This window comes from Schistocerca serialis, chromosome 8, assembly GCF_023864345.2.
Source record: "Schistocerca serialis cubense isolate TAMUIC-IGC-003099 chromosome 8, iqSchSeri2.2, whole genome shotgun sequence".
NCBI classification, from domain to species: domain Eukaryota; kingdom Metazoa; phylum Arthropoda; class Insecta; order Orthoptera; family Acrididae; genus Schistocerca; species Schistocerca serialis.
The window spans coordinates 473,892,742-473,908,207 of record NC_064645.1 but is presented as its reverse complement, the minus strand read 5'-3'; the positions used below and the strand labels follow the sequence as shown (position 1 = coordinate 473,908,207).

General features: G+C 38.3%; 1 protein-coding gene across 1 annotated transcript in view; it reads left to right on the top strand.

Annotated features, from left to right (window-relative positions):
- Positions 1-15,466, top strand: part of LOC126416426 (vacuolar protein sorting-associated protein 28 homolog) — a 73,207-nt gene that overhangs the window by 26,403 nt on the left and 31,338 nt on the right. The window contains exons 2-3 of the mRNA XM_050084147.1: positions 4,501-4,564; positions 8,556-8,751. Of these exons, the coding sequence (XP_049940104.1) occupies positions 4,501-4,564; positions 8,556-8,751 (260 nt within the window). The remainder of the gene's footprint in view (positions 1-4,500; positions 4,565-8,555; positions 8,752-15,466) is intronic.

Sequence of the window (15,466 nt, the reverse complement as noted above, 5' to 3'; positions counted from 1 at the left end):
AAGGGTTCAGTAATGTTAAAGTCCAGGGACTGTGCTGGCATGAAAGACACTGCAGTTCACTTGCATACTCCTCATACCACGATTGTACTGTCCTGGCTATGTTTATGGGTGTGTTATCATCCTGAAATATAGCATCATTGTTGGGAACAACATTTGAATCATGAGATGCACCTGATCACCTAAAATGTTCACATAATCATTGGCTGTAACACGGCCCTTGAGAGTAATGATGGGACAAGCAGAATACCATGATATGGCTGCCGACAACATCACACTTCCACCTCCATGCTTAACAGTTGGAATCAAGCAGTCAGGATTGTTGGCTGCTTTTGGCGTTCTCCAGATGTAAACCTGGCCCAGTGTTGGAAGTAATGAAAATATTGACTTGTTGGACTGTATGACGTGTTTCCACTGATCAGCCTCCAGGATTTATGCTCCTGACACCATATTTTACACTTTTTTGCGTTGGTTGTCGTCACTAATGGTGTCGGTATAGCAGCTCGTCCATGAATATTTGCTTTATGGAGTTTTCGGCGGACGGTGTCGATAGATACAGGGTCTCGATGACGACTGCTGAGCTCTGCAGTCACTTTAGCCGCCGTAGTTTTGTGTTGTTTTGACACAATTCGTGCTAGCGTTCGACAATCTGTCATTTAGTTTCAATTTGTGCCCACTATTACATTTACACGATGATGTCTTTCCACGTTTTGTGTAGGCTGTCATGACTGCTGAAACGGTTGCTCTTGAGACGTTCAATAAGTTGGCGTCTTGATTACTGATGCTCCAGCTAATTGGCCCCCCGTAATCTGTCCCCTTTGGAACTCTGTTAAGTCTTTCATTGCACGTCGACCTCGGCCTCTGAATGCAAATACAAAGTGTGCACTACTCGTAAACAACCTGCACTGATGCCCGGTCTGTACTTAACATGGGCAGTCCACCGCCACACATGCCTTACCTGTGTTGTTGACCGCCAAACACAATCATCCCATTACTACCACTGTTCACATTATTTTGCCTATGCCCTGTACTGCTTTATGACTGAAAGGATTGCCATGCTGGTACAATCATTCATTGTCTCTTTTTCCCTACTACATGCAATACACAATGCTGTAAAATGTATTCATATACTTCTGCATTTAGCATTTTATCAAGCACAGATCTGAGATCATATCCTAATCATTAAAAAAAATCCATATTCTAACATGACAACCTTCATATTCACTGTTGGCACTACACTTGATGATAGGGAATGTTCTCCAGGTATTCGCCAAACCCAAACCCTTCATCAGATTACTGCAGAGTACAGCGTGACCTGACACTCCAGATCACTTGTTTCCAGTCGTTCACTGCCCAGTGGTGTTGCTGTTGACACCACTTAGTGTCGCTTAGCACTGACAACAGAAATATGCGGCTTATGAGAAGTTGCTCATCATTGTACCACATTCTTTGAAACACCCTATGCACAGTCATTGTGCTATCTGTGCTGCTAGTAGCATTTTGGAAATCACGAGTGATTCCTTCTGTTGATGCCATGTGATTTTTAGAACCACATGCTGCAGTGCTAAATGATCCCAGTCCATCATCACCTGAAGTCTGTCTGGTTTTGGTTTAGCTGTGGTTGTTTCTTTGCATTTTCGCTTCACCATCAGTTAAGCTGGACAGCTTTTGAAGGGTTGAAATGTACCTGATTAATTTGTTACTCAGGTGACACCCACGTTTGAAGTCACTGTTGTTATTGCTTCTCTAACGACAACATATCACTCCCTCCCTACTTTTATACTGGCAGTTCCACCCATTGTGACATCTGGTCATCACTTCTGCATTACATGGATGTGTCCAGATACTTCTGATCATGTAGTGTATACTCAGCAAACCTCTCTACGGTTTATAGCAGGGCGTGCTTCTGATTTCATTATGACTTATCCCCCTCGCTGTTCCATTTGTGAATGATATGTGAGAAGAACGAGCATCAGTTAGCTTTTTTATGAGTTCTAATCTTTGAGATTTTCCCCACCATGGTAATTTGACAAGATGTGTGCGGGAGAAAGTAATATGTTGCCAAACTCTTCTTGGAACATAGTCTCTTGGAATTTTAACAGTAAGTTCCACTTTGTTACATCTCTCTTGTAGTGACTGCCAATGACAGCATCTCCATAATGCTCTTGCATTTACTCAACTAACCCATTAACAAACACACTGTTCTTCATTGAGTCAGTGTCTTTATTTTTTTCTGTTAACGGTGGTAATGGTGCCAGACTGGCATGCGACACTGAAAATACAAATGAAAAGTCCATTATGTAAGGTGCAGCTTCATGAATGAATGAAATTTCCTTAGGATTCTTCCAATGAATTTTAGCTTGCCACCTGCTTTACCTATGAATATCTTTCATGGTTATTCCACCTTGTCACTGTGTTCTGTTACTCTGGTTTTTTAGGGATGTTATTGTTTCCAGTGATTCATCACCAGTAGCTTAACTGAACAGTAATGGATCTCTTAGCTTATTTATGCCCAGCACATTTATTGAGGTTTAGGATCAACTACCTATTCGGATCATCAATCCTCTGCCTGTCTTGCTGCAATTCTCTTGACTGTTGATCCTTCCTAGAGACATAAGTATCATCTGCACACAGCCTCACTGAGCATCCAACTTTACCCACTTGCTCATTTATATACTATGGGTAGCAAAAATATGCCACTAAACATTGAGGGGTATTACATGATACTTTGAGAAAAAAATTGACGGTAGGAATCAATCTCTGGAAGTGTTGCCAGACAACGCTACCGTGTGTTGAAGTTACAAGGGGGAAAAAGGGTTGTCATTAGATAACACCTTTGGTTGGAAGTATTAGTTGAAACATTCATGATTCTGCCATCACTTAGTGGTCTCTGTAGTATTGTCACGCACAGACGTGTTAGACACCATCTGACATGCTGAATGCTGTCGAGTCCATTGCAAGGAGTTTTGACCGTAGCCCATTGGCGTTACGCCTAATGTTTGCTGCTGAAGGGTTGACCTAGGGACTCAAATATGCTATTAACTCTAGGCAGCATCTCATTCCTATAGCAAAGGTGTAAGGGAACATCTTTGTGGCCAGTATCCACATTCAGTTTTCTCCCAGAGATATACATTTCCACCATTGTTTGCCACTCACCTCCATTTGAGAACAAACAGGTCAGATCATGCACATGAGAATGCGCTGTGACATTTGATTTTTCAGGAGATTTCAACTGCACTAGTGTCATGGTTTACACCATGGGCCCCAACTTTATTGCAGCCTAGGGCTGTGGCCCTTGCATCTTGTAGCGGTTTTCAGACATTGGTCAATTCTCCTTTTCCAAGAAATGAATTGTCCAAGCTGCAGCAGGCATGTCATTGAATACAATTTTATATTAATTTTCCAAAATATGTTCTGTCATTGCTGATATCTCAGAGTGGTTTGTAGCACAGCTACTTGCGAGGTCTGGAAGAGTGACTTTGGAATCAGAATATCCTATGTGCATAAGATGTGGTGGTGGTGGTGGTGGTGGTGGTGGTTAGTGTTTAATGTCCTGTCGACAACGAGGTCATTAGAGACGGAGCGCAAGCTCGGGTTAGGGAAGGATTGGGAAGGAAATCGGCCGTGCCCTTTCAAAGGAACCATCCCGGCATTTGCCTACATAAGATGTCTTGATGAGGTTATTGCAAAGTGAAGCAGCGGCGCACTCTGCAAAATAATACCTGATCGAATGTCCCAGGTCTGTGCCTAAGCTATCAGCTGCAACAGGATATACTTAAGGAAATGAGGGGAAAATTGTATTCAGTGACACCTTTATCATCACATTCACAGCATAATAAAAAATCAGAGAGATTATAATTTAAAGACATTCTCTCAGAAGAGAGCAGCTTAGAGGTCAATGTGGCTTCTGATGCTGCCATTGTGAGAGGAAGTGAGTGAGGAATGAAAATGTTGCATTTTATGATGATTGAATGAGCACTACTTACATCAGTTGGTAGCACAGTTGTAGGGATGAGGCAATTGTCTAAAAGTCAGTTACCATTCAACAGTGTCCAAGGAATTCTCACCTTAACAGTTTATGGAAAATAAATACTTTCTGGGACTTGTACAAGGTAAAAACCTGTCCTCACAGAGAGGAAAACAATATCTGAATGAATCATTTTTAATGAAAAACTTTCTGATTACACCAGAAACGATTTCTATGATGCTTCTGTTGAAGAGCATCATATTTGCTTTTGTGGGACAGAAACTAAGCTAATGTGCAGCATTTTGTAATATTAGTGATAATGAGCCACATGCCAAGCTAATTAGTTCAGCAATTATTTTGTATTTTAGTTTATATGTAGCTTGTATGGAAGTACAAATTGTCTGTCTCAATATTATAATCCTGTGCATCCAGATGATATTTAACTAGCTATTTGTACAATTGTGGTGCATGAGGGGTGAAGATTGCAATCATTATGAGAGTTATTTGAAAGTTATACTTCTTGTACATCATTTCAGATTCTGGAAGACCAGAGCTGTATGAAGAGGTTAAGCTGTTCCGAAATGCAAGAGAGAGAGAGAAGTAAGTTCTTTGTACTTTCTTCAAACCAATTTATTTACTAAAAGCTGCCATGAGGTAGCTCCTGTTCTTTTCCTCCTCCTCAGCCTCACGGATGTAGGTTTTTACACTTCTGTTATAAGACTTGTTTTAAACTTTTGCTGTTACTTGGGCATCTTTGTCCTGTTTCAATATGGTTGGTAACATTTGATGGCTTCTCTGGTGATAATCTTTCAGGTATTTCCTGGAAGCAGACTAATACTCTGGAAATTCATATCTGTTCAGCTTTTAACTAAGAATTAATTTGAAAATTAGAGGAGCTGACTGTACTCTCACAGCGAGAATTAGATGCTTGTTGTTTAAAATCCAGATGTTGAGTTTGAAATGCATTGAAGTTGTTGTTGGGCGTTGACGGTATATTTTTAAGTTATTCCTCAAGTAGAAGCATTGTCTTGCAGCAACAGGTAAACTAGTTTCCTCCTCCTCCTCCTCCTCCTCCTACTACTACTACTACTACTACTCCTCAAAGTGCAAGTATCCTATGACAATTAATCTTTTATAGATTGGAATGTACCCAACTTCTATACCTGTCACCAATAACGCAAATGCCACATTTTAGTAGCCATAACGGGTCTTTAAAGGATTGTGGAATATGTTTTATTTTCCAAATTGGGTGGAATAGTCTTGTTATAGTTGTCTAGAGTCATGGCAATTTTGCTGGTGGATGACCGTGTATATTCCTCCTTCTTGTTTTTCCTTATGATTGAAGAGCACATATTATTTGAATCTCCAAGTAATCATTCTTTAAGGAAGTTTTATGATAGTGTTTTATCTTGGCAGGTAAACTCTTTAGTTGCAGGTGCCATGGCTTATACTCCAGGATGGTGCACACAATAGTGGTTCATAGCCAACTCCTGACATTAGGTGGAGGTCTGTGTGCATTTTTTCTTCTTGTCGACAGATTACCTCTAAATTATCTAGTCTTCATTAGAATTTCCAGAAGTGGTATCAGTTTTCTTCCAATCCATGACAAAATTGTATCTGAGAAAGCAGTTGAGTTGTTGCAGAAATTAGAGCAAGTTTTCCCCATGTGCTTGACCTTGCAGTAACATCTCAATTTCCCAAATCATCTTCATTTGGCAGTTCTGTTGCATAACGTCTGTGGATAGGACAACTAGTCCTATATATTTGTAATCACGATCTGAGGCACTATTTGAAAAATCTTGGACATTTTTCTATGGTTACATGTGGAGCAGCTGAATGGGTTGTAAACAGTGTTTGTTAGTTCATGTATCAGAAGCATGCATAACAGAGAGATTAACATATCAACTTCCACTGCCATAACTTAGTTTAAATTAAGTACTTTACCAAATCTGTTACTGTACGTTAAATGCAGCAATATATACGCTTAAGACACATCAGTTAGTTACAGGATTGTTATACAATGCTTAAAAAGATACTTTGCTTATTATTGTTACAATTCTTTAGTGGCACATACCAGAATTAACTTAAAATATATACTGACTCATTATGAATCATTATTTGTTTCGTTATTATGTATCTCCAGTACTCAGCAGTGCACTTAAATACTTAACACCTGTATAGCTAATTTTTTATGGCTGTGGTTAGTGATATTTAAAGTTTATAATTGAAACAGCAACCAGCCACAAGTATGGTTTAACAGGGTTTATTTGGATCAAACCATGGTTTCCAATTTCTTACAAATCTATCTTCAAGTGCATGTGACACACTTCATTGTTTTCCTGCTGAGGCCATGTTGTATATCATTATTGATTTGCTACGCTGTGATGGGCAGAAAGTTTTTTGTTCACTATTTGGTAAAGTTTACCAGAGATTTAATTCTTATGACCTCTGTCAAAGTATTCATAAGGTTTAAAGTTATTACAGTGTGAAATGTGTTGAAAAATTATGTGCTGTATGATTCTGTGTGACGAAGTCGCCCTGTGTTTCTGTTGTGAATTTTTAAAATCAACACATTTGCAGATGTAAACTATGCAAGTGCTGTCAAGAACTAAATCTCTGATGAACTTTACCAAAAAAAAAAACTTTACAAGGCCCCAGCGAGGAAACAATGAAACATGTAACAACCATCTGAAGGTGGATTTGTAAGAAATCCAATACTGGTCATGGTTTGATCCAAATAAATATTGCTCAACCATTTCTTTGGCTGGTCGCTGTTTCAGTTGTAAACTTTTGTAGTATTACAACCATGGTTCTCAAAATGTCAGCTTTTGAAAAAATAGCATATAATGACATTAGTTTCACCTGTGTTGTTCATGAAACTCGCCTAAAGACAGTTATTTTAAACTAGTTACCTTGAGAGCACAAAGCTGTCATAATACCTACACCTTGGTTATTTACTTCTGCCACTAAAATGCAATGGGCTTGCGTGAGGAGATGCTAAAAAGTAATCCCTCCAATTTTTTATGTGAAAACTCTCAAAGCTTTTTAAATAAAACAAATGTTATTAACATTCTACATCTTTATTCTTCATGTCTACATATTTATTTCTCCACATAGTCACCCTGGCAATGAACACATTTCTCCCAACGAGAGACTGGTTTGTTGATATTGTCACATAGAATGTTTAAGTGTGTTGATGGAGGTACAATCTCATATCTGCTTGCACTGTTTCATCACTATCAAAGTGAAGTTCTCGACTGTGTTCTTTAAGTTTTGGAAAGAGATAAAAATCGGAAGGGGCCAAGCAGTGGTGTTTTTCTGGGGGAATGCTGGGGGATGCGTACCCCTAAACTTTTTCGTCGACAAAGTAATTTTTTTACGATGTTGAGAACTTGGAAGAGTGCCTAAGATGTATTTCAGGGACGTAAAGTTTTTATTTCATTTTTTCATGTTGGTAATGGCAATATGAACGATACCAATACAGTTTTTGGTGGGAAAAGTGATGTCATTGACTGGAAAGTTGATTGGACTCACCTGTTTCATCTGAGGTGTATTATAGGTCAATTGAAGTGTACGATACCATTTTTTTTCCCCCCAGGAGTTGATGGGAATTGCATGCTTCATTTGAGGTGATGTAAACTGAAGTGTTAGATACCATATTCTCTTGAATGTTTGGGTGTTTCTCAGTATCGCCTGCTTCATTTGAGCTGGAGTCAACTGAAGAGTCCGATACTGTTTTTTTGTAGTTCGACATGTTGATGTCGTCGTAGCTAAAAGCAGATGGGTGGTATCCTATGCTTCAGTAATAAGTAATTTTCGCTGCATTATATCAAATGTCGGAGTACCCTCAAACTTTTTTTCAGAAAAAAAGCACTGGGGCCAAGTCAGGACTGTATGGAGAATGAATGATAACAGTGGACCGAAATCATTGGATTGTTGCAGACATCGCAGTGTTTGTGTATGATCTGGCCTTTTCTTGCTGAAGAGGGGGCTCAAATTTGTAACTCAATTACAGCATGTTGTTTCTTGTACATGGAAATCATTGCCTTACACACCATTATTTTACACGCAAGAATTCAGAATCCTGTTGTGGCAGAGGGCTGCAAGTATGTTGAAATGAAGAATAAAGATGAAGAATGTTAACAACATTTGTGTTGTTTAAAAAGCTGTAAGAATTTTCACATAAAAAATTTGGGGGCAGTACTTTCAGCCCACCCTCCCAAAGAATGCACTAAGTTAGGTTGAAATAAAAAATCACGTTTCTGAGCCTTTAAAATTTTAAAATGTGTTATATTTCATCCGGATCTACTGATTTGTCTAATCAAGCACATTCAAAACTTAGTTCTTTTCACTGGATCACTGTGAGAGATTCTCGTTGCTTAAACCAGCAATGTATTTTATATGTAGCTTGTTCCTCTCATGTTGTATACATTTTTCATGATACAGGGAAAACTTTTGTAGCTAATCAAAATAGAGATTAATGGCTCTATATATCTGTTGATGAAATATGAGGTTATATGATTCAACAATATTATATTATTTTCTTCTTTCCCGTATTAGTTTTATATTGTTGTAATAAATATTTTTGCAGGTATGATAATATGGCTGACTTGTATGCTGTGGTAAATACTTTGCAACATCTGGAAAAAGCCTATATACGTGACTGTGTAACACCAAAAGAATACACAGCAGCTTGTTCAAAGTTGCTTGTTCAGTATAAAGCAGCTTTTAAGCAAGTGCAAGGGGATGAGTTTCCTACAATTGAATCATTTGTACGGAAATATCGTGTGAGTGCTTATTTCAGTTTATCAGCTTTTTTCTGTTCCTAAGGATATTTTAGTTATTGATTGACTGTAGAAATCTAGTTTGTGTTATGGGTTTGCTAATAAACCTTGCATAGGCCAACCCAAGTCTCTAACATTGCAACTTAGCCAATTAAAGCAATAAAATAACTTAAGGTCATGTGTGATATTCGGATCAATATCAATAGACTTTTGAATCAATATCGATAGATATTTGAAAAGAAATGAAAGATAAATTTTTAAAGTAAGTTCCGGAAAGATTGTGTGAATCAGAAACAGTCATTTGTGGAAAATAAGATATTATTTATTTGTTTATTTAGTGTCTGTTAACAAATACAAGGATTTGTGCACATATTTTGCACTTCCTGTCATAATGTTCTGCAAACAATTACAAACGATAAAGATAAAAAATTATATAGCTTGATAACTAGTACATATAAATACTATCTTTACAAATGAAAGTAATCTACTCCTTCAAGGCCATTTCAAAGCAGCTTTCACTTGAGTCTTTTAAATTTTTTGGCAGTTCATTTATAAAATTTGATCCCCTTGTAATAGGCGTTGTTGCCTGCACTTTTTGCGTTATGTCTTTCCGGATGATAATCATAGTCTTCCCCAGTATTGTAAATGTACACATCTCTATTTAGACTAGTACACTGCTTGTATTTTAAAATTGGCTGAACACTTTTACAAACGTATATTGATGTAAATGTTAGTAGATTCTTACTTTTGAAAAATCCTAAGTGAAATGTCCAGTTTCTTTTATTTGTTGAAATTTGTGGTTAAAGATTGTACTTTGTTGAAATCATTCTTATTCATTCAGTTATTTGCTGGCTGAAGTCTTTTAGCAGTTGTCCAAGCTTTTGACTGTTTGCATTATTACAATGCTTTCCTGTAGCTGGTAAATGATAAATAGTTCTTTTGTTACACTGTTCTTTGATTATTTTTTATAACAACAACCACCGTGGTTGATCTTTCATTTCTGAATCTCATTTCATGCTATGATATCTCAGCTTGTCTAGTATTAAAGTTACTAACATAGTCTCTGTACACTTCACCCAGCAGGAGAATATTCAGTTTCTATTATTGTTCTAATTCGTTCCCTATTAGTAACAAATGTATTATGTTCTTGTTTTGTTTTTCCTAACAATGTCTGGTTATACAATATCTGTCTTCTTCTTCTTTTTCTTCTTCTTCTTCTTTTTATATATTTTGACCAGTGCTCCTCATATGATACCTTTCTTGCTCATATTACAGCATTCCTCTTCTGTAACTTAAAATTCCAATTTATTTTTCGTTTTTCCTGTTACTATAGTTCTTGAGTAAACTTCTTGCTTTTGTTTGCTAACTTCTTCCTGTTCTAAAGACAAAATCTGTAGTCCTTTTCTGCTTCTTATAGTCTTATTGTAGGATCTTTATGAAGGGAGTAAAAGCATGAATTGTATACAATCTGTGATCCACTTTCCTCCTACACATTTTTCCTTATCATATTCAGAGTTCCAGGAAGCTGAATATCTTAATGTTCCATGCATACTAGTTTTGAGTGAAACTTGTAATTGCCAGCATTGGATTTGTGGTCCTGTTTTTTTGTGTAATTACATTTTAGGAATAAATTTATGGGGCCCAGTGAATTTGTGAGTAATAGCGAACTTGTCCCTATTCTATAACAGAAGCTGTCAGATCAATAGTTTCCTGTACATTGTACACCAAAGTCTGACAACCATTTGTAAGTCCTTCTGTCTCCAAAATTCAAATGTTTTGAGAAAGAAAGTTGCTACTCATCATATGGCGGAGATGCTGAGGTGCAGATAGGCACAACAAAAAGAATCTCACAGTTATAGCTTTCGGCTGTTAAGGCCTTTGTCAACAACAGACAAAGTGTTGTTGACGAAGGCCTTAACAGCTGAAAGCTATAATTGTGAAAATCTTTTTCTTGTGCCTATTTGCGACTCAGCATCTCCTCTATATGGGGAGTAGCAACTTTCCTTCTCATAATATTGTTACATTCCATTCTGGATTTTCTATTGTTTGAAATTCAAATGTTTGTTATTAAATTGTTCAAATTATGTCATAATTTGGACAATGTTAAAATAAATGTGTAAAGCAACTCGCATCATATTTGTGGATAAATAGTGCATATCTTGCAGAGCTGGTCTCAGTGTCAGGGCTGCTTTATAAACTATTGAAAAGAATTGTCCTGGGTTTATTTAAATGACGAGTTGCTGGAACATTTTGTTGCTTTTAACTATTTTCTTCTTTTGTTTGAGTGTTCTTGAAAAATCTACCATCACATATTTGACACTTTTCAAAAATACTTCGTGCAGCTTTCTTGAGTCATACAAAGAACATAGTTGATCAGACTACAACATACACCAAGCTCAACAGATACTAAACCCACTCTACTCTATCGTGTCTGAAGCAACTCTGGCACACTTGGATCCAAAAATACATTATATATTACAAATCCATCTTCCAGTACTTTCTAAAATAGCAAATAGTCCTAATTAACATGACTTTTGTAATTGGAACTGTTTATCAGTTTCAGTTGATATATAGTTTTCTGAAAATAATTATTTAAGTGAAGATTTATAAGCTCAATAACAAAAGTTGCAATTTCCAGCAGTGTGAAAAATAGAAGCTTCTGGTCATTTTATAAAATCGATTTCATTATCAATAGTAAAATTATAGAAGTTATAAATGAAGAAAAATTTTGCTTTCATAAAAATTGAAGACCAAAAATATTGTCTCTAATGTAAACATGTTTTCACATCTTTTAAGTTAATAATTGTGACTACTGATTTTCATGGTACAAGTTCAATGTACAAAATAGATCAGTATAAATAATAAAAATATATTAATAGAAAAATAGTTTCTCAGCAGTCAGATATGTTCAGAAATATGTTCAGATGAGAATGTTGCGGGACTATTTGTATTTACTTAATTCCAACATAAACACACAATGTAACATATATGACTCCTTTACTAGAAAATTAAACAACAGAACAGCATAAAAACAAATTAGGAAACATAAGTCAGAGACTACGCCAGAGATAATAATTACAAATGGCAATCACTTGTACACAGCATTACACTGCACTTCACCACTCCCCCCTTAGTGCCAACGGTACTTTCTGTTGAAACGGATATGTTGTCCGGACCGGGTTACAACGAGTCATGCACAGGTTGCTGACGGTGCATTAGAGGTAGCCTTAGACGTCCGTTGAGGCATTGGAGTGGCTGGTGCTTCGGTCATGTCCTTAGTGTGTGTAGGTGCGTCCGTACCAGTGTAGGGAGTGCGGAAAGCTGGTTTGAGCCTGTCGACAGAGACGGTGGTTGGTGTACCCATCACATCGACATTGACTGTCTTGTCCTCTGTACTGATGACATGACAGGGTCCATCGTAGGGTGGCTGCAGTGGCTTGCGTACTGCGTCATGCTGTAAGAAGCCATTTGGCATTCCTGTAGCCCATCAATCACAAATGGGCGATGGGTCTGCTGATCCCTTGGAGGAACGGGGCATAGTTGCCAAATTTGTGTACACAGCTTTTGTACAAATTCTGAAATGTCAATGCTGTTGTCTGGCACTTAAGCAAAGAACTCGCCGGGAATTCGTATCGGCTGGCCACAAACAAGTTCTGCAGCTGTGTCATTCAGGTCTTCTTTCAGCGATGGACGGAGACCCAGGAGGACACTGGACAAAGCCTCTGTCCACCGCTGTGAGTTGTGACAACGAAACAACACTTTCAGTTGGCGGTGCATGCGTTCAGTTAAACCATTTGCTGACAGGTGGTAAGCTGTAGTTATAATGCACCTTGTACCCAGTAGGATAGAGAGTGCTTTGAATAAATCTGACTCAAACTGTCTTCCTTGGTCTGTTGTGATTCGTAACGGCACTCTGAAACGGGCGATCCATCCCCTGAAGAATGCAGTTGCGACAGTTTCGTCGGTGATGTCGGCGATCGGGAACTCTTTGAGCCAGCGTGTAAAATGATCAATGGCTGTAAGGCAGTAGGTGTATCCTTCTGATGGTGGGAGAGGTCCTACTAGGTCCAGGTAGACATGATCAAATCTGTGATTTGGATGAAGAAATGTGCCAAGAGGTGGCCTAACGTGCTGGCTAACTTTATTCCGTTGACAGGCCACGCATTGTCACACGTATTACTTGCAATCTTTGTCCGTGTGAGGCCAGACAAAAGCTTGCTTCACCATGTTCATAGTGGTTTGTATTCCAGGGTGCGACAAGTTGTGCAAAGAGGGGATTGCCTGTTGGCAAAAGTCAATAGTCACAAAAGTTCTCGGTTTTTCGGTGGCGACACCACAATACAGCAGTACAGTTGACAGTGCAGTGTAATACAGCAGAATTGTAGGCCCGACGGTTGTGCCAACAAATCCAACTATCAGATTGTTGCGCTACGGCGAGACCTTCAAAATCAACTGCTTCAGTGATTGCTTCAATCTTGGAGAGTGCATCAGCTGGCACATTTAGTTCTCCTTCAATGTGAACAATATTGGTGGTGTACTGTCCGATATAGTCAAGGTGTCGCAGCTGACGTGGTGCCTTCTCAGGACACTGGCGGAAAGCATATGTTAGTGGCTTATGGTCTGTGATGAGAGTGAAATGCTGTCCTTCCAACATGTGACGAAATTTCTGAATAGCAGCATATGCAGCATACAGTTAGTGATCATATGTGGACCAATTCTGTTGAGATGGCAATACCTTTTTACTGAAAAAGGCTAGGGACTGCCAGTGCCCGACTATTTGCTGTTGCAGTGCAGCACCGATTGCAGTTGCAGATGCATTGACCATCAGGGCGAGAGGCACCTGCGGAACTGGGTGTGCTAACAATGTAGCTTCTGCGATGGCAGTCTTCAGCTTGTTAAATGACAACTCGGCTTCACTGTCCTACTGGAGTTTGTCTTTCGGCTTTGCTGAACCTTGCAAGAACTTATTCAGTAGTGCAGCTAGGAAGGCATGAATGCGAACAAATCACTGGTAAAAATTGGTTATGCCAAGAAATCTACGTAATTCTTTAACCGTTGTAGGCTGGGGAAAATTCAGTATAGCGTCTACTTTCTCCTGTGGTGGCCGTATGCCTTGTGCGTTGTAGTGTAGCCTAGGAACTGTACTTCAGCTGCTCCAAAAATGCTCTTCAGCGGGTTGATGAGCAGGCCATGCGCACGTAAACAAGTGAACATCTGTTGTAAGCGCGATAGGTGTTCTGCCTCTGAATTTGACATGACCAAAACGTCATCAATATACACATAACAGAAGTCTAAGTCACGTGTCACTTCATCCATGAACCATCGAAATGTTTGGGCAGCATTACAAAGTCTAAAAGGCATTTGGGTAAATTCAAAGATTCTGAACAGTATGCAGATGGCAGTCTTACGCCGGTATTACACTATCAAATTTCTTTGTCAAAGATTTGATCAAAGATGTGATGCAATATTCCGTCCAATATATTTGACAAAGATCTTTGACGTAGCGCTAGAAGGGGTATTACACTGTCATCAAATTTTTCGTCAAAGTTCAAGATGACTGACAACTTGTCATTAACCGCAGCAGTTCTACGTACCCCAATTGCATTGTGTGCACATGCGGAAAAGAAGTGGGGGAAAAATGGAACCATACATACGAGGTTGACAGTCTTAAAAGTCCTGGGATTACAACTGGATAATAAATTCAGTTGGGAGGAGCACACCACAGAACTGCAGAAAGGCCTTAACAAATCTGTATTTGCAATTCGAGTGTTAGCAGACATAGGCAACATAAAAATGAAAAAGCTTGCATACTTTGCCTACTTTCATTCCATAATGTCATATGGGATAATATTTTGGGGTAAATCTTGAAGTCAAACAAAAGTTTTCAGAGTCCAAAAGTGTGTAATATGTATTATTTGTGGAGTAAATTCACGGACTTCTTACAGAAACATCTTCAAAGAACTGGATATACTAACTACTGCCTCTCAGTATATTTACTTCTTAATGAAATTTGTCGTAAATAATATATCTCTTTTTCCAACAAACAACTCAGTTCATACATTCAATACCAGGAACAAAAATGATCTGCACAAGGACTTAAAAGCACTTACTATAGTTCAAAAAGGGGTCCACTACTCAGGAACACTCATCTTCAATAATTTGCCAGGAAACATAAAAAATTTATTTAGAAATAAAGATCAGTTTTAAAGGAGCCTGAAAAACTTACTACTGGCCAACTCCTTCTACTCCATTGGCGAAATTTTTAATAGATACAAATGGTGTATTGTATTTATTCGTACTATCAGTATTGTTATTTCAGCTTAAAAAAAATCGACATGTTCCACATCCACGAGGATCTCCTCAGCACGGATCTATGGAACGAAAAACTAATCTAATCTGGATGAAGCCGTGGGTTTAACGACGACATGATAAAAGCATTCAACAAAACTTGTTACGTGAGCTTACAGTGGAAGACGTCAAGTCTTACATCAATTACTTAAGAATGGATGAGCATACATTTCTGTATGTGCTCAATGAAGTGTATCCTCATATCACAAAGCACAATATTCACTTAAGAACTGCTATATCTTCAGAAGACAGGCTCACTGTAACACTCCGATTCCTTGCTACTGGAGAGGGTTATGTTATGTTATGTTATGCTAGGTCGGGTCCGGTGTCCAATCTTCTTAATCTATTTTTGTATTCAGGGTGCCTCACG